Source organism: Rana temporaria, chromosome 9, assembly GCF_905171775.1.
Source record: "Rana temporaria chromosome 9, aRanTem1.1, whole genome shotgun sequence".
Lineage (NCBI taxonomy): Eukaryota > Metazoa > Chordata > Amphibia > Anura > Ranidae > Rana > Rana temporaria.
Genome location: NC_053497.1, coordinates 121,912,173 through 121,931,744, shown reverse-complemented (window position 1 = coordinate 121,931,744; position 19,572 = coordinate 121,912,173). Strand labels below are relative to the sequence as shown.

General features: G+C 43.6%; 1 protein-coding gene across 1 annotated transcript; it reads left to right on the top strand.

Annotated features, from left to right (window-relative positions):
* The first annotated feature begins 431 nt into the window (after positions 1–431).
* Positions 432–18,779, top strand: LOC120913980 (leucine-rich repeat neuronal protein 1-like). Its single transcript, XM_040324365.1, has 2 exons — positions 432–848; positions 16,095–18,779. Exon 2 carries the CDS (start codon positions 16,145–16,147, stop codon positions 18,353–18,355), a length of 2,211 nt encoding a protein of 736 aa, XP_040180299.1. The 5' UTR covers positions 432–848; positions 16,095–16,144; the 3' UTR covers positions 18,356–18,779.
* The last annotated feature ends 793 nt before the right edge of the window (positions 18,780–19,572 follow it).

The window sequence follows — 19,572 nt, the reverse complement described above, 5'->3', positions numbered from 1 at the left end:
AATTATGCATATGTAACTATAATGTATGAAGGACACCATATTGAATGGCTGCACAATTTTGCACATTTGCAGCATACTGCATGGCTGCCCACACTATTCATTAAAGATATAGGCTGAATGATCGCACAATAGCCCCTTTACATCTTGGCTTTTAAGGCATTGTTGTTTTCATCTGCAGTATGAAGCAGACTGTGTCCTGATCACGTAGCTCTAAAGCTTGCACCCTTCCTCTGTCTGCAGCTGGCAGCCAATGATGTCACTGTTTCCCAGTGCAGTCTGAGGCAGGCAGGGAAGGGTTAAGGATGAGTCTCCCCCTGTTTCCAGGCAGGTCAGTGATGTGATCCTGGTCTGACACCAACACACAGCTTATCCATATTTATAATATCACTGTGTGTTGTCAGTTTCTATATCAGAAGCTTTACACTATCCATTCTCTCATTCCAGCCCTCCCTTCCCTCCTCGTCATTGGCTGCTGCACTGCTGCTTGGCAAATCCCATTGGCCGCTCTCAGCAGCTGTCAGATAAAAAGCTGCTTTTATACAGCATAAGGACAAGAAACAATCAAGCACAGAGAGGAACACGAGGGAGAGAGAAAGAGATGACATGATAGACAAAGGCAAGGCAGGCGAATTTTAGAGAACAGGAGAATTTTCAGGGTTACGACTCTGTAGAGACAGATAGAAGGCCGCAAGCGACCAGAGAGAGCTGGCGAAGAAAAGGGCGTGGAAGACAAAGAATGAGAGAACGCCAAACATAAAGCCGATGGCATAAAGTTCAGGACGTCAATTGTGCAAACGCAATTAGAGTCAAGACCCTTGGTGCTGCGTACAGCCAGAAGACCCTACATAGTAAGTTATATCTTTGGCTTTTGTTTGACTTCCATGGGCTGCCTCATCACCTCCTTTTTTGAGTTTCTTATGTGTCTTGTTTGTTTTGTCTATTAAGTTGCACATCCATTTTTTAGGTGGTAGCCTATTCCTCTACAATTTGTGCCTCCATCTTTTCTTTAGGTTGCCTTTGTCCATATTCATATTTGTCTCCCCATTATGTTTACTCTACATCTTACCTTCGGGTTACCTCTCAGACACCACTTAGAATGACCTACCTTCCCATTGGGTTGCCTATCTTTACTTTGGCCTGCTTAGTAGAGTTCCCCCCTTGGGTTGCCTATTTTACCTTTAAGCTACCTATTAGTCTTTCCCCTTGGGTTGATTATCTTAGATTTGGGCTACCTAGTATTTTTTCTCTTTGGGTTGTATATCTTAACTTTGGGCTACCTAGAAGTCTTCCATTTTGGAATTTCTATCTTAACTGTAGGCCAACTAGTAGTCTTTCCCTCTGAGTTGTCTATCATACTTTTGGGCTACCTAGTAGTCTTCCCCTTTTAGGTTGCCTATCTTTACTTTGGGCTTCTTAGTAGAGTTCCCCCCTTGGGTTGCCTATTTTACCTTTAGGCTACCTATTAGTCTTTCCCCTTGGGTTGATTATCTTATATTTGGGCTACCTAGTATTTTTTCTCTTTGGGTTGTATATCTTAACTTTGGGCTACCTAGAAGTCTTCCATTTTGGAATTTCTATCTTAACTGTAGGCCAACTAGTAGTCTTTCCCTCTGAGTTGTCTATCATACTTTTGGGCTACCTAGTAGTCTTGCCCTTTTAGGTTGCCTATCTTACCTTTTGGGCTACCTAGAATCTCCCCCTTTGAATTGCCTACGCATTTTAACTTTTTGCTATGTATTCAACTCCCAGTTGTTGTTTTTGTTTTTGTGTTGCCTTCCCTTCTTTACTTTGGGATACCAACCTGCCTTGGCTGTCTTTTCTCTTGGTGAAGTTAAAGTTAATTTGACCTCTTGCTTGCCCTTTCTATCTTTTTCAACATATTATCTTCTTCATCATATTATATCCTTCATCTTCCTAGAATCTGTTCCTGCACTTTTAATTATCTGATATTTGACAGTACTGGGCCCTCTCTATCATTACAGAGGATGCCTTAGTTTACATTATTAGCTCAGTGGTTCAGGTAGTCTTTACACCTGTTCTAGTGCAGTTTTGGTCAAAGTGAGGCTCCCTAGTTGTATTGGAACTATAAAGCCCCGTACACACGATCAGAATTTCTGATGGAAAAAGTCAGATGGACTTTTTCCATCAGAAATTCCGACCGTGTGTATGCCCCATCGGAGTAATTCTGATGAATTCCATCGGAGTTTAGATAGAGAACATGTTCTCTTTTACTCCGATGGAATTCCGTCGGAATTGCGATGTGAGTTTGGTCAGACAAAGGTCCGATCGTGTGTACGGAGCTTAAGTCCAAATGTGACCTGTCAACACTATTGCCCCTTAAGAGCTTACCGGGCTACATGCTTACACTATCTAAAGTGCTTCTCTTAAGTAATCATGACCCCTTTTTAAGCTTACAGATGCTTTCTTGTCCTTATTCATATTTTCTAAAGCCAGCAAGAAAATAGTTTTATGGGAGGTAAAGGAGCTAAAATGGCAAGAACAATGGTGATGTACAAAGAGCAGAAACTTATACGCAACCAATTGGATTCAATTTACTGCTGTTAGGTCAGTGAAAGAAGAAAGTGAAGGAAGACTTCCTGTTGGTTGTTAAAGTTTGTTGTACTTAGTGTATTGCTTTTTGTCTTACTGAACTTTAAACTATTAAGCTTAACATGGTTACACTAGCTATCGTTTGTTCTGCATGAAATTATGTTATGTAACAAGAGTGTGGGTGTTACCTGGGAATTCGAGAATGCAAAGTCTTACAACCACTTCTTACAACATCTTAGTTTTGGTAAACTTAAACCTTCACATCACTAAACATGCTAAATTTAAATATATATTTTAATATCGCTGCAGTTACTTATAACTAACAAGGGCATGACGTCCTTTATCCCTGCAGGCTGCTGATTGGTGGACCTTGCAGTGATCATTCTACCTATACAGCTGACACAGTGCCGGCCCAAGACATTGTGCTGCCTGGTACCAAGAATGAAATGCTGCCCCCCCCAAAAAAAATTACGTTCACCAAAATGCCCCCACATCCATTATTTTATATCATGATAACTAAAGTGGACCTATCATGGCTCTATACATGTATATAGGAGTATAAAAAGGACCTGTTATGGCTCTATTAATGCAATTACCCCCACAGTGGAACGGAGAGCGGAACGGGAGGAGTGGTCGGGCGGCAATTAGCCCCACAGTGGAGTGGAGAGTGGAGCTGGCGGAATGGGATGGCGTGTGGGCAGGAAATTTTCTGCCCCCCTGAAAGTGCTGCCTGGTACAATGGTACCATCGGGTCCCATGGTAGGGCCGGCCCTGAGCTGACAGCACACTTCTACCACAAGCCTATACTGGTTTTTGGATACCCATCATCAGTCAGCAATAACATAACTTGGCTGGTGACAAAGGGGTGTAACCTGTACAAAAATAAGTCATTATTCACATGTGCCCATTAATACAGCACTCAAGAGAACAAAGGGAGGTTCTGATTCCTGATTTCTTGACTTCTTCTGAAAATGTTAGTTGCCCTGCTGTCATGCTGACATTTACTGTACTCTGAGTCAATAACCCTGAGCAAGACAAGGACTTTTAATTTTCCTACAGCTTTCCTGAACTGCATATTTGCTCCATGTCAGTGACTCTGAGTGTTGAAGCCAGAGGCTCAGTATAACATTTAGGCAGCTGGTATTTTTAGAGGGGGGCCCACAGTGGCAGCCTTTGTATTTCTCTTAAAGTGGGAGAAAAACTCCCATCTCTGACTTTTACCTATAGATAAGTCTTTAATAAGGCTTACCTATAGGTAGTGGAAATATCTCCTAAACATGTACCGTTTAGGAGATATTTACTGTATATGCAGCTGAGATCACCATCGAATACGCTCTAAAGCAACGGCCACCCTGGGTCCTGTGCGTAAACAGTGGCTCACATTGGAGTGACGTCATTGTGGCTCCAGCCAGTCACAGAGCCGGAGTCAGTAAACCCGGAAGGTAGACAGAGTGAAGGTGGAAGCGCCTGCAGTGGTGACAGCACAGCGCTGGCAGGCTTCATAGAAACATAGAAAAGTAACAGCAGAAAACGACTGAGTAGTCCATCGAGTCTGCCCATTTTTTTTTTTTTTTTGGGGGGGGGGGGGGGTTTGTTATTATCCTTGTTGTCTGACTATAGTTCTATGCTTATCCCAAGCATGTTTGATGCCATTTACTGTTGACTGTCTCACTACCTCTGTTGGTAGTTTATTATAATCATCAACTACCCTTTCAGTAAAATAATCCTTTCTAAGATTAGTTTTGAACTTTCCTCCAGTTAGTTTGAGGTCCCCATATTCTTGATTTTGGTTATATATTGAAAAGACTGCCTTCCTGAACCTAATTAACCCCCTTTGTTTTAAGGTAAGTTTAACATAATGTACTAGTATGTAATGCATACTAGCACATTATGCCTTTACCTTGCAGGGTACAAAAAAAAACGGGCAGTGGTTTACTGCCGCTTTAGTATGTTGGTAGCTAGCTGTCATAACCACGGTATTTTCAAGAATGGCGTGCATTTCTCTTTGAGATAAAAGTGGTCTCTGCTGTGGATTCACCGCAATATCACTTTTATCGGTGGCGGGAGAGATGCCCACTCCCCTCCTGCCGCGCTCTGGTCGTCTCCGCTGCTTACCAGACCGGCCGGTAGCGCTAGAGACGATTGGGTCCTTTCCAGTGGATGCCTGGCTGCCGAGTGATGGGAAGATAGCCCCCGATCGGCTCCATAACATGGAATGGGCCAAACGTCACTTTCGCCAATAGCTCATAAAGGAGATTTTTTTTTTTTTTAAAGTGACATTTTTTTTATTGCATTTTTGTGTAAATATGAGATCTGAAGATCTCATATTTAAGAGGTCCTGTCATGCTTTTTTTTTCTATTACAAGGGATTTTTACAGTCCTTGTAATAGGAACAAAAGTGACCCAATTAAAAAAAAAAAAAAGACAATGTGAAGATGAAAAATTAAAAGTTAAATAAATATTAATGAAAAACATTTTTTAATTCCCCCGTTCCGAAGTGAACGCACACGTGAGCAGCGCCCACATATCAAAACGATGTTCAAACCACACATGTAAGGTATCGCCCCACGATCGTTAGAGCGAGAGAAATAATTCTAGCCCATAGGTGTGCGCACAGGGTGTGCCAGGTGTGCCTGGGCACACCCTAATCATCCTGTGCTGTGCAGATTCCCCCTGCTGCCTGTCTGCAGAGAAAGGGATGAGGGAATCTCTGTCCTCACTCTCTTTCTCTGTCTCAGGAGTGAGCCATCAGGGGTCTGTTTAGCCCCCTAATATGTCACTAAAGCCCCCCAATGGGGCTCCTAAATGTTTGTAAAAAAAATAGTAAAAAATTATTTAAAAAAAATAGTAAAAAAAATAATAATAATACAAATAAACTGCTGACACCAATCTCTGCCCTACTGACATCATCCACTGTTCTACTGACACTGTCCATTGTCCTACTGCTATATATACAAACACAAATGTGTGTTTGAGCTCTGGGGTGCACACCCTAATGCAATAGGCTGCGCACACCTATGTTCTAGCCCTATACCTCCTCTGTAACTCAAGACTGGTAACCTATAGACATTTTTAAACATCACCTATTGAGCTTTTTAAGGGTAAAAGTTTGTCGCCATTGCACGAGCGGGTGCAATTTTGAAGCGTGACATGTTGGGTATCAATTTACTCGGGGTAACATTATCTTCACAATATAAAAACAACTTGGGCTAACTTTACTGTTGTCTTATTTTTTTATTTATTTTTTTTCCAAAAAAGTGTGCTTGTAAGTCTACTGCACAAATACAGTGTGACATAAAGTATGGCAACAACCCCCGTTGTATTCTCTAGGGCAGGGGTAGCCAACCAGTGGCCCGGGGGCCACATGTGGCCCACGGAGCCCTCTAATGTGGCCCGCGACCTCCTTCTCTGGAATGGCGGGTTGGCAAACCCAGATCGCCGACCAGCAATACCACAGCATTAGTGCTGTAAATGAAGCTGGCGGTAGAGGAAGAAAGCAGTTGCGGAGCAGAGCCCCATAAGCTGACTCTTCCTGTACAGCGCCGGCTTTTGCCACAGGCAGAGTCTATGGCAAAGTTTGGCTAACCCGCAGGATAGAAACACATGTACAATACACAGAACCTGCGGTGATGCCTAAACCGCAGCACATCAGTGTGAAAGCAGTCTTAAGCCATTTTTACACGATCGAGCCGACCCAATTGGACCCTCAATTCACCTCTATAGAGCAGCAGATGTAAACAGATTTTTGTCCGCTTACGCCTGCCTACCTCCAATCCGATCCGCATTAAAAAAAAAAAAAATGGAAGGGAATTTGTCCCTTTCCATCTGGGAAGATCTAATCGGAGGGCCTATAGAATATCCGTGACCTGTCACCCCCCTGCTCCACTCATTGTGGTCCATGACTGGTTACCAAGTTGCTTAAGTGGCCCTCGTTTTTCAAAAGGTTGGGCACCCCTGCTCTAGGGAGTTAGAAAAAAAAATCTAATATTTGGGGGATCTAAGTAATTTTCTAGCAAAAGTTTTTTATTTTAACTTGTAAACAACAAGTGTCAAAAAGAGGCTCGGTCCTTAAGTGGTTAAGGTTACTTTAAATATGTCTTACAGGTAATTATGTATTATTGTCAATGCAGCGCACCATAACATATGGTAGTGAGTTACCATGCATTGAGGTGCACTGCAAAATGCGTTGGAGTTGTGTTTCCTTAATACGCTGGGTTTAACCTGCATTAACAGGCACTAACGTGCATTATCGCAACACACTGCAGCGGAAAAGTGTGAACCTGGCCTTAGAGGTTTTTTAACCACTTGCCGCCCGCCAATGACAGATTGACGGCGGCAAAGTGGTTTCAATATCCTGACTGGACGTCGTATGACGTCCTCAGGATATTAAGCCACTGCGGGCCCCGGGGGCGCTTCGCGGCGATCGTTGTTGCAGGGTGTCAGTCTGACACCCCGCAACACCGATCTAGGTAAAGAGTCTCCGTCGGATCAGCCTTATCCAATCACGGCTGATCACGATGTAAACAGGAAAAGACGGTAATCGGCTTTTCCTCACTCGCGTCTGTCAAACGCGAGTAGAGGAGAGCCGATCGGCTGCTCCTCTGACAGGGGGGGTTTGCGCTGATCGATTATGAGCGCAGCGCCCCCCCCACTGTACCACCAGGGATGCCACTAGACCACCAGGGATGCCCACCACAGATGCCACCAGGGAAGCCCACCTAGACCACCAGGGATGACAAACACAAAAAAAGGATGCCAATCAGTGCCCACAATGGATGCCAATCAGTGGCCACAATGGGCATCACTGATTGGCAGGCATTGTTTGGCACTGATTGGCATCCTTTAGTACAACACATACATTAGTGCAACACATTAAAGTGCCCATCTATGCCGCCTATCAGTGCCCATCCATGCCGCCTATCCGTGCCCATCCATGCCGCCTATCTGTGCCCATCCATGCCACCTATCCGTGCCCACCCGTGTCGCCTATCCGTGCCCATCCATCCCGCCTATCCGTGCCCATTCATGCCACCTACCTGTGCCCATCCGTGTCGCCTATCCGCGCCCATCCGTGTCGCCTATCGGTGCCTATCTGTGCCCATCCGTGCCCATCTGTGCCGCCTATCAGTGCCGCATATTAGTGCCCATCATCAGTGCCCATCAATGCCACCACATCAGTGCCACCTCATTGGTGCCCATCAGTGCCGCCTTATCAGTGCCCGTCAGTGCAGTACCATCAGTGCCTATCAGTAAAGGAGAAAACTTACTCATTCACAATGTTTTATAACAAACAAAAAAAAAAAAACGTTTTTCTTTCAAAATTTTCGGTCGTTTTTTTTTGCAGAAAATAAAAATCCCAGAGGTGATCAACTACCACCAAAAGAAAGCTCTATTTGTGGGAACAAAATGATAAAAATGCTGTTTGGGTACAGTGTAGCATGACCAAGCAATTGTCATTCAAAGTGCAACAGCGCTGAAAGCTGAAAATTAGTCTGGGCGGGAGGGTGTATACGTGCCCGGTATGGAAGTGGTTAATGTATTTCTTAGGGACTTAGGTATTGCACTTGAATTTTTAGGTCTACACATTATCATAAGATGCTCCAACTCTCCCTGCTGGGAATTATATTGATTTTATATTATTGATGATGTGACAGAAGGAGCACACAAAGATGGGAAGGGACACCCAAAACTCCCAGGCGGACAGAAAAAGACAGGAATTATGTCAGGGGGCTCTCGCTATTGGAGTATCTATAACCCATAGAAAGCCAGATGCTGACAACAGCTCTAATTTGAAATTTTTTAATTTCTCTTTTGGTTGGACCAATCCTTTTAAATTGATCTGTAATTATTCACACTAAAACTGACGTGTTTGGACTGAACTTATTTTCATGAAAATGCTTTTTTTGCAACGTCATTAGGAATCCAATGCAATAATATCAGGCAAACCCACTTCTAATGCCGCATACACACAATTGGAAATTCCGGCAAGAAAACCCGACGGAATATTGGCTCAAACTTGTGTTGACGTGCAACACTACGAGCCGAGAAAAATGAAGTTCATTGATTTCGAGAATGCGTCGAATTGATTCCGAGCATGCGTGTTATTTTGCGGGTCGGAATTGCATACAGACCAGCTCTCAAATTTTTGCTGTCGGAAATTCCGACAGAAAAAGTTAGATGGAGCATACACACGGAACTTTTCTTGTCGGAATTTCCGATGGTGTGTAAATGGCATAATAGATTGGCCGTCTGCCTAATAATCTGAAACATACTAACAAAAGACCACGAAGAATAATTTGTCCAATGACATTGGCTGTAGTAATGTACAAACACCCTGGACCTCAGTATGTCTGAAATAATATCTATCTATACCTTCTAGTTGCTAATCACATTCAAACTATGCCTTTCCAATACTGCTTTCCAGTGCAGTGTGGAATCTGATTGGTGGCTTTTGGACAAGGCAGACAGCTCATGACTGAAGACTAACTATAATACACCTACAGACTAGGGGGCAGATCCTCAAAGGCATTACGCCGGCGTATCTGTTGATACGCTGCGTAATTTCAAATTTCAAATCGTCTTATCTTTTGGTTGGTATCCACCAAACAGATACAACGGCATCTGTCTTAGATCCGACAGGCGTATGCCTTAGTACGCCATCGGATCTAAGATGCAATTTTCCGGCGGGCGCTGGGTGGCGTTTCAGTCGTTTTCCGCGTCGAGTATGCAAATTAGCTATTTCCGACGATCCACGAACGTACGAGTGGCCATCACATTTTCTTACGTCGCTTTTTTTCGTCTTTTTCCGGCATATAGTTGCTATTTGGTGGCGTACTCAATGTTAAGTATGGCCGTCGTTCCCGCGTATAATTTTAAATATTCTACGCCGTTTGCGTAAGTCGTCCGTGAATGGGGCTGGACGCCATTTACGTTCACGTCAAACTAACGACGTCCTTGCGACGTCATTTAGCGCAATGCACGGCGGGAAATTTAGGGACGGTGCATGCGCAGTTCGTTCGGCGTGGGGACGCGCTTCATTTAAATTAAACACGCCCCCTACTCGCCGCATTTGAATTCCACGCCGTTACGCCGCAAGAGATACACTACGCCGCCATAACTTATGGCGCAAATTCGTTATGGATTCGAACCAAAGCCAGGTAAGGTACGGCGGCGTAGCGTATCTCAGATACGATGCGCCGGGGCAGATCTTTGTGGATCTGCCCCCCGGTACTTAAAAACAGGTAATGGTTTCAGAGAAAATGTAGGTACATTCAAAAATGAAATTCCAGTTTCACACAGTGATTACCTTTCCACCCTACATGAGTCATAACAAAAAATGACTTACTTGACGATGGAATGCACAATTATTCTTGGATAATCATGGCATGGCCATTTGGCTCTGCAGCCATCCTAGAACCAACTGGCAGAAGAAGATTTTCTCCGCTCCAGGTGAGCCCTATAGACAATCAGGGACGGTCGGATTACCAAGGTGCTGGCAATGCACGTAGCAGTAGCAATAGGAGGAAGGAGATGGACAGCCGCACTCCGAAATAACTTTTCAAAAAAGTTGTCTTTTATTTTCAAGCAGGAACATGCATAATCACCACAACCATAAACCAGGACAGCCGACTAGTTTCGCACTCTTGCTAGTGCTTAATCATGGCTTAAGCACTAGCAAGAGTGCGAAACTAGTCGGCTGTCCTGGTTTATGGTTGTGGTGATTATGCATGTTCCTGCTTGAAAATAAAAGACAACTTTTTTGAAAAGTTATTTCGGAGTGCGGCTGTCCATCTCCTTTCTCCTATTGCTAGAGCCAACTGGCAATGCCATGGTTATCCAGAAATAAATGTGCAGTACATTCTCAAGTAATTTAATTTCTTTTATGGCTTTATGTAAAGTGGAGACATCGAACAAGAGGTGCCAGGAATCGGGTGCTGGAATCGGTTGTTGGGTGATCTCTCAGATCAGAAGAGACGGGTATGCAAACAAGGACTTACAGTGAACCTATGCATTGACCATGCAGGGAAAATCAACAAATGAGTTGCCACCAGCAGCACATACTTCCTGACCCTTCATTTGCTGTGGCTGAGTGGACCACTGTGAGAAGAGGAAACCATGTGTAAGTGCCAAGCTAAAATGGGACAGCTCTGTGTGCCTAGGCATCCAATCACTGAGCACCAGTGCTGTCACCAGTGAGTCACATGCTCCCTCATACATGGAAGTATTACGGTATTTTCTTATTTCCCAGGGAACAGAGCAGTGGGTGAACTAAGGGGAGGTAAGTATAAAAGCTAGGCTGTGTTATAGTGCGCTACAGTCTGGGTGTGTTGGTGTGGGAGTCATTAGTACATTGGGGTGCCAATCAAAATGAATGGCATCATACTGTGGTAAGCATGTCACTGTGCACAGCAGTAAAACCAAAGCTTGTAGGAGTCAATGGGCCCTTAGTGTTCAAGGAGGGGTCAGTGTTGGGGTTACAGGGAAGCTCAATCTTTGTGTTGCATGGATGGTTAGTTTAGGGGTTACAAGGAAGTTTTTTTAACCACTTAAGACCTGGACCTTTAGGCAAGTAAGGGACCCGGTCAGTTTTTGTGATTCGGCACTGCGTCGCTTTAACTGACAATTGCGCAGTCGTGCGAAGTGGCTCCCAAACAAAATTGGCGTCCTTTTTTTCCCACAAATAGAGCTTTCTTTTGGTGGTATTTGATCACCTCTGCGGTTTTTATTTTTTGCGCTATAAACAAAATTAGAGCGACAATTTTGAAAAAAATGCAATATTTTTTACTTTTTGCTATAATAAACATCCCCCAAAATATAAAAAAAAAAATTCCTCAGTTTAGGCCGATACGTATTCTTCTACCTATTTTTGGTAAAAATAAAAAACACAGGAAAAGGTACATTTTAGTGTTACAGGGATAATTAGTGTTAGGATTACAGAGATTGTTAGTGTTAGGGTTATGCTGAAGCTGTTGTTAGGGTAACAGGGTAAGTGCCAAGGTTACAGGGGGGGCTAAAAATAAAAAAAAGAGTCAGGTATAGGGTTACAAGAAAGGTCAGTTTTAAGGTTATTGAGTTATTAGGATGATTAATGTTAGGAATAGTGTTAGGGCTGGGGGCTTAGTATTCAGGTCAGAGTAACAGTTTCATGGACTGTGGCCAGTTGGAGTAGAAAATGAAAAAATAAAAACGTGTAAATACTGTTACTTTTCTATGTCCCCCCTGCAGTGTGGGAACATCCCCACTGCAGGAATACCTTTACATTTCCCCAGAGTTGGGCTTTAACTATACAAAAATAATAATAATATTATAAAATTAAAAAGTGTAAAAAGCATATAGAATTGTCATAAGCATATGTACCAAGGTGTGTAGCCAGGGGCTGGTGTGGAGGAGCGGAAGTGACTGTTGTACAAGCAATCTTCTCTGTATCTGCAGGAGCTGCTATATCAAGTCCAGGTCACAAAACCCACCACTGATATATTTTCCTCTATCGGCCATGTCTGGCTCAGTATTCTGTACACATCCAGCTGCTGGAACTGTCCTTGGTGCTGAAACCGATTGCAGAGACCAAAAGCCATCTAATAGTTGGGATGATCATGCTAATAAATCTAGTTCCAGGCACCAAGTAGAGTCAGTCAGAAAAGCGTTAATTGCCATTGGCAAGGCAAGTGCAGCTCTAGCCCAAGCTGTTTGCTTTTATTGAATAAAGTGGAGAAGGTTTAAAGCATTTTATTTTTGTGGGTTAGGTTTTTATACTCACTTCCTGTCCAAGTGGCACATCCAGTTATACAGTGTGCACCCTTAGAGGAAGAGGGTTTAAAGGGGTTGAAAAAGGTTTGTTTTTTATTTTCTAAATAGGTTCCTTTAACCACTTAACCCCCGGACCATATTGCTGGTCAAAGACCAGAGCACTTTTTGAGATTCGGCACTGCGTCGCTTTAACTGACAATTGCGCGGTCGTGTGAAGTGGCTCCCAAACAAAATTGGCGTCCTTTTTTCCCCACAAATAGAGCTTTCTTTTGGTGGTATTTGATCACCTCTGCGGTTTTTAGTTTTTGCGCTATAAACAAAATTAGAGCGACAATTTTGAAAAAAAATTATATTTTTTACTTTTTGCTGTAATAAATATCCCCCAAAAATATATTAAAAAACGTTTTTTCCCTCAGTTTAGGACAATACGTATTCTTCTACATATTTTTCTTAAAAAAAAAATCGCAATAAGCGTTTATTGATTGGTTTGCGCAAAAGTTATAGCGTTTACAAAATAGGGGGTATTTTTATGGCATTTTTATTAATATTTTTTTTTTTACTAGTAATGGCGGCGATCAGCGATTTTTTTTCAGTACTGCATTGGATTACTATAAAAATGCCACTGGCAGTAAAGGGGTTAACACTAGGGGGCGGGGAAGGGGTTAAGTATGTTCCCTGGGTGTGTTCTAACTGTAAGGGGGGTGGCCTCACTAGGGGAAATGACTGATCTATTGTTCATACATTGTATGAACAGAAGATCAGCATTTCTTTCCCTGACAGGACCGGGAACTGTGTGATTACATACACAGCGCCCGATCCCCGCTCTGTAACGAGCAATCGTGTGTGTCCGGCGGCGATCGCACCCGCCGGGCACGGGAGTCAGGGGCGACTGGGGAGCACGCTCGCGCACCTCCGGCGGCGCACACGTGCCCCTAGTGGCCTGCGCGAGAGCCGGCGTTATATTACATGCTCTCGCGCAGAGGCCCGACCTGCCGGGTCGGCAACCAGTTAAGCTAGTGCATTGTTGGTTCACTTACCTTTTCCTTCGATTTCTTCGGGAAAAAAAAATTATTTGTCTGAATTTCTCACTTCCTGTTTCTCCTCAGTAAGCTTTCCACCATCATCCGAGCGGTGGATAGTCAGCCAAAACAGCTTACTGAACAGCTTACTGAGGAGGAACCGGAAGTGAGAAATTCAGACAAAGAAAAAAAAAACATTTAGAGGGGAAATCGAAGGAAAAGGTAAGTGAACCAACAATGCACTAGCTTAAAGGAACCTATTTAGAAAATAAACCTTTCCAACCCCTTTAAATTCTTGAACAAAAGGGAACTGCAATAAGAAATGGACAGAGCAACTAACCATTTGCAATCCTACTAAAAATGTGTATTTATATAGCTTCTCAGGGTCTAACATAGCTCCTGTGCAGGACTGAAGCTTCTGATTCCCCGAGAACTGGAGAGGACAGTCCTAAAAACCGGGAAACACAACACAGTGTAGGTCAGGGTCATTTAGGAATAAGGATAACAACAGCACTGGGATTGTAAACAGCACGGCAGCCAGGTGCAGAAGATGGATGACTCGGATGACAATGACAGCCACTTAGGCCCCGTACACACGACCGAACATGTCCGACATGTTTGGTCGTGTGTACGGCCTATCGGACCGTTTTCCAGCGGACAAAAGTTTCTTAGCATGCTTAGAAACTTGTCCGCTGGAAACCTGTCCGTCGGACATGTCCACTGGTTAGTACGTCCAACCAGTGGACCGAAATCCCGCACATGCGTCAAATTGATTCGACGCATGCGTGGAGGCATTGAACTTCCTGGTTTGCGCACGTCGCCGTGTCACCGTCACCGCCACGTCACCGCGTTCTCTGTCCACGGGGATTTTGGTCTGATGGTGTGTACACACATCAGACCAAAATATCCCAGGAGACATGTCCGATGAAAACGGTCCGCTCAGTCAATGAAAATGGGATAAGTTCTTGTTGGCCTGGAGTGTACCTTCAATATAATTCAAGTATCAACAGAGCTTACTCATGTGATCCACAGTACACATAAAGCTATAAAAATGTGTATCTGTATAGCACCGGCATATAATGTCGGTCATATTTCAGACATCTGTGTACATTGCCCTTTTATTTTTTCTTTCTAGTTGCCACTCCTCCACAGCTATGGCGTATTAAGTAATACAGGCTACTCAGGGTTAATTCTGTGCCTTCATTTCCATGTAGTTGGTTAGATAGAGCAGTCAGGGTGTTGCCATGGTAACATCTTAGTGTGAGCTAAAAAGAGCGTAGGAGACAAGGCTTAAGATGGGGAGAATAACGAGGGGAACTGGCAAATATGGAGGGAGAAGAAGTAGGCAAGGGGCTGACCAAAAGCATCACAAGGTGGAGGAAACAAAGAGGGCCCGGGGATGTATTGTGCAGTGACAGGAATTACATGCAAACGCCATCATGAATTGTGGAGAATGGGATCAGGAGGATTAGCAATGTAATGGTTTAAAAAGAAAAAAAAAAGAAAATAATAACCTTTTTGTGGCAATAACAGGCCCCACCATTTGAAAGTGCCTGTGTATTTTGCACTAAGCAACCGGTCAACATCTTCCTTTCCGTTTCCAGGGCAAAATAGAAAATAAAAATTAAAAACTGATAAATTAAAATAAAAAATGGCACGCTGTTATTCTGCATAAATGAGGAAAGCATCCTAATCATGTATTCAAATACATAAATAATAAATCGTAGTAAACAGACAGAGTGAGGAAGTAAAGGTAGAAGCTGTATCGGGTTCTTCCAGTGATGAAAGGGAACCTGTCACTTTGGCTATTCATGGCAAATCCATGCTTTTGTGTTTGATACTGTCATAGTTACTTAGAAGCCTGGTTGACAGAGCAAGTTATCGCCACATGTTCAGGCAGCTGACAAGAAATCAGTGGGTCTCTCATCTCTGGCTCTCTGCTCAACGCCTGAAAAAAATACATATTTAGGCTTTTATTTGCCAAACTAACCTGCAAAAATGGTAGGCAGGTGTCATGGATATGCAATACAGTCTGGCAGCTTACCTGTCTCATGTGTTTATTAGAGGCCTGACCCTCTTTCTGGCTGTCTTTTATCACCTCCCTTCCTGTATGGCTCCACCCCAGGCCATCTCAGGAAGCCTATATTAACCACTGCACTGCTAGTCTGCTTTGCTGTTCAACCGTGTTGTTAGCTTTAGTTCCTGTCTGCATTGTGTTACAATTACCTTCCTGTGTACCGTTTTTGCCTCGTCCCTGACTTCTCCTGTTTGCCTGTGACCCTGACCTTTTGCCTGTCCCTCGGTTACCCTTGTCTGCCTGTTACCCTGACCTCGGCTTACCATCACTATCGCTTGTCCTGGTTGCTGCTTCCCCCCTCTCCCTGCGGAGCGTGACCTTGGGGACCCCAGGGGTCGCGACCTGGATCCAGCTGCGGCGAAGGCCATCCTCACCACCAGAGGCTCTGGTGAACACAAAGCTGAGTCTTAGTCTCCGCGCCATGGGGAATCTTGGGCTCACGCTTCCTCTTTGATCGCAGCAGTCGGCCATAGGGTTGACTACCCTGTGGTGCATCCCTGACCCCAACGGGGTGCACTTGTCACCTGGCCACAGGTGACCTGACAGCAGGGTCTTGTCGATGTGGGCAGTATAGATTTCTTTGGTCCAGTTTTGGCTAAATAAGTATGCATAAAAATGTTGGCATTACCATCCCATCTTAAATTTTTTCATTATTATATTACATTATCCATTTTAATTCTAGTCTCTTGTTCTCATTACAGGTCAATTGTTTCTCAACTGGATTACTGTGATTTTCTAGACAACATTGAACATGCCTCGTTTCTTATGTGTGAGAATGAAAAGACTGCTTCCTTGGACTGAAATTTGTATTCTTCTTATGATTTTCAATGTATATTCTACATCTTGCCTGACATTCTGTCCTCCTCAGTGTATTTGTGAGACAAGGCCTTGGTTCACACCTCAGTCAGTTTACCATGAAGCCAAGACAGTGGATTGCAATGACCTTCTGCTGACCCATATCCCAGAGAACCTCTCCATAGACACCCAGGTTTTGCTTCTTCAAAGCAATAAGATCTCACGTATGGGTTGGGAACTTCAGGATCTAGTCAACCTTACAGAACTAGACTTATCACAAAATCACTTTCAAAGCATTGAAGAGCTGAGCATTTCAAACCTATCTCATCTCATCACCCTTTATCTGGAGGAGAACCAACTCACAGAACTTCCAGACTATTGCCTAAAAGACCTTGAAAGCCTAGAAGAGTTGTATATTAACCACAACCAGATTAACTTTATTGGTCCCCGTGCCTTTGCTGGTTTAGGTAAGCTTCTGAGACTTCACCTAAATGCCAATCGACTACGTGTTATAGATTCAAGGTGGTTTGAAGATCTCCCGAATCTAGAGATACTAATGATTGGAGAAAATCCTGTAAGCGCTCTTCAGAACTTTAATTTTCAGCCTCTCGGGAAACTACATAGTCTTGTGTTAGCAGGGATGGAACTTGACCATGTTCCAGAAAATGCATTTTATGGACTGGACTATCTAGAAAGCCTCTCCTTTTTTGACAACCGGTTGGCTTCTGTTCCCAAGGAAGCACTGAAACCTCTCAAATTGCTAAAATTCCTAGACCTCAACAAGAATCCCATTAGCAGAGTTCAAGCAGGAGATTTTGGAGACATGCCACATCTTGAAGAACTAAGCCTTAACTCAATGGAGGATCTTGAACGTATCGAGAGTGAGGCCTTTCAGGATCTGCCTGAGCTAATTAAACTAGAAATCTGCAACAACCCCAGATTGACCTATCTTGATCCTAGTGCATTTGTCTCTAACGTTGGCGCATTGAAAACGCTACTTCTCAGCAATAATCGACTAGCATTGATACCGCTTAAAGTATTTCAAATGCTACCAGGGTTAACCGAAATCAGTTTGTACAGTAATCCTCTCCGCTGTGACTGTCAAAACAATTGGAAAGGACTTTCATCTTTGAGATTAATTGAAGCCCAAGCAACACTTTGCACAAGCCCTCCCCTGGTGAGTGGACACCCTTTTCAGGAAATACAAGGCCAAGCATGGCTTAATAGATGCCCACCGTTAATAGATACACACTCTTTTCCTTCTCGGCTCCACCTTTCCAAGCACCAGCTAGTAACTCTAACTTGCCAAGCAAGTGGTCATCCAAAACCTGAAATCTACTGGATAACTCCACATGGAGAAAGAATATCAGGAGGAAATGGCAGAGTACGTATTCAGGGAGAAGGTTCCTTGGAAATACTGGATGCCACAGAGGAGGACTCTGGGTCATATATGTGCCAAATGTGGAACTCAGACGGTACAGACAGCAAAAGTGTGGTTCTCTTCATCAATGGAACTCAGGAACAAGAAGTCACTTCCCTCTCCATTATTACCAAGAAAGTTCATTCAAGTTTTGTTGTAGTGGAATGGAAAATGTTGGGTGGCCCTGTGAATGCTCCAAGTGTTCTAGTACCTGTCCAGTGGACCTCAGCAACAATGAGGATACACAACCCACATATCAGTTACACAGCCAAGGTTCCTCTTGAAATCCAGGAGTATAATCTCACTCATCTCCAACCAGCCACCAAATATGAGGTGTGCCTTACTGTTTCTTCTATTTCTCGTCCAAGTCAACAGTCTTGCCTCAATGTGACCACTAAGGATGCTTCATTTTCCATGGCAGTCATGGGTAGGCCAGTGAGTATTGCCTTTTCAGCAGCTCTTGGCTCTCTCATTGCTGGTTTGTGCATGGCAGCTGTCATTGTGTATGCCGGACATCACCTCCGTCACAAAAGCTGCGGACACTCTTTAAAAAAGTACATGCAGAGAGCTTCATTCATCCCCCTAAATGAGTTTTACCCTCCACTTATCAGCCTTTGGGAAGGAGAAGCAGAGAAAGAAAAGGAAAGCAGCCTTGAGCAACCTGTTCTGGTGCCACCGCAAGAGGATAAAACTTTCCCAACCATTGTTCAAATTGACACTTCAAAAACATATATGTGGCAGTCATAGACTTACACAGGACTGATGATAATTAATATTGACTTTGCTGCTTTCCATTCGTAGAGGGTGTTCCTGTCTTAGATCTTTTTGTACAAATGGTTATGAAGCAGTGGTGAACTTAGCACAAACCCACCCAAAACTGGCATTAGAGACAATTGGGGGGGGGGGATTCTTGTCTTTTATTTTTTCGTTTTTAGGGAAAAAAAATCCACTGTTTTGCTCCATTACCAGCATCCAACAGTACGGTTTAAGTGTCTTATGTGGACTTTTTTTGTGAATAAGAAGGGAGTTTTGACTTATGGAAACTGTCTCGTGTATTGATTTAACTATGTGAAAGACTTGAGGCAAAGGGGAACTAAAAGTTTATTTTTATGCCATGTTGTGTGAAATTGACTGTAATCCTTTTTTAGATTAAAGGAATATGAGACTTTAACCCTGAAGTTTTTTTAAATTGCTTGCCAGTAAGATTTTGGTTATTTTAAGAGGTCCGCTGCTGTGCTCTTGTTCAATAAAGCAGTGCAAGGGGTAAATATAAAGTGCAGTGATAAAACACCCAAAACAGATCTTTTTTAATTTAACTTTGTTTCCTAAAAAGTACATTCTGATTGCGTGCTGCAATTGCTCCTCATTGTTCTCTAAATAAGCAAGGTGGCGTGCACGCAACATGCCAACAGCCATTGGCATTTAGGAAGGTTCACATTTAGAGTTAAAGAGGAACTGAACTGTGGAAGCTGTGCCTAAAAAATGGCAGGCAGAGAGGAAAGGACTAGTCAATAGTATTGCCTGTGGTCTCCCTGCAGCTGATCCTTTCACCATTGCTGACCTACAATGCCTTGCTCTGCATTGTGTTTCTGAGTGTAGGCAGTCATCTTGGTAGAGACAGGGATTTGCTCCCTGATGTCAGAGACTCTAGCCTAGAGAAAAGTGAGCAGTCAGAGCCAGCAGAGCCTTAGGCTAGGTTCACATCTGTGCAGGTCTGGGAGTGCGTGTAAATCACACGTGGTCCTGCACCCACATGCACACCCCAAAACATGCTGCTTTTATTACAACACACAGGGGTGCCATTAACTTTTATTGGCACCCCTATGCACTGAAAATTGTGGTGCGGTTTCCAGCATGTGAAAATGCATGGTCCCAAGCATAATGTGGTTTCCGTGCAGGCAGCCACGTTTAGAAAAAGCTGCAGGGGGGCACAACTGCATAGATGTAAACTTATCCTGAGATCC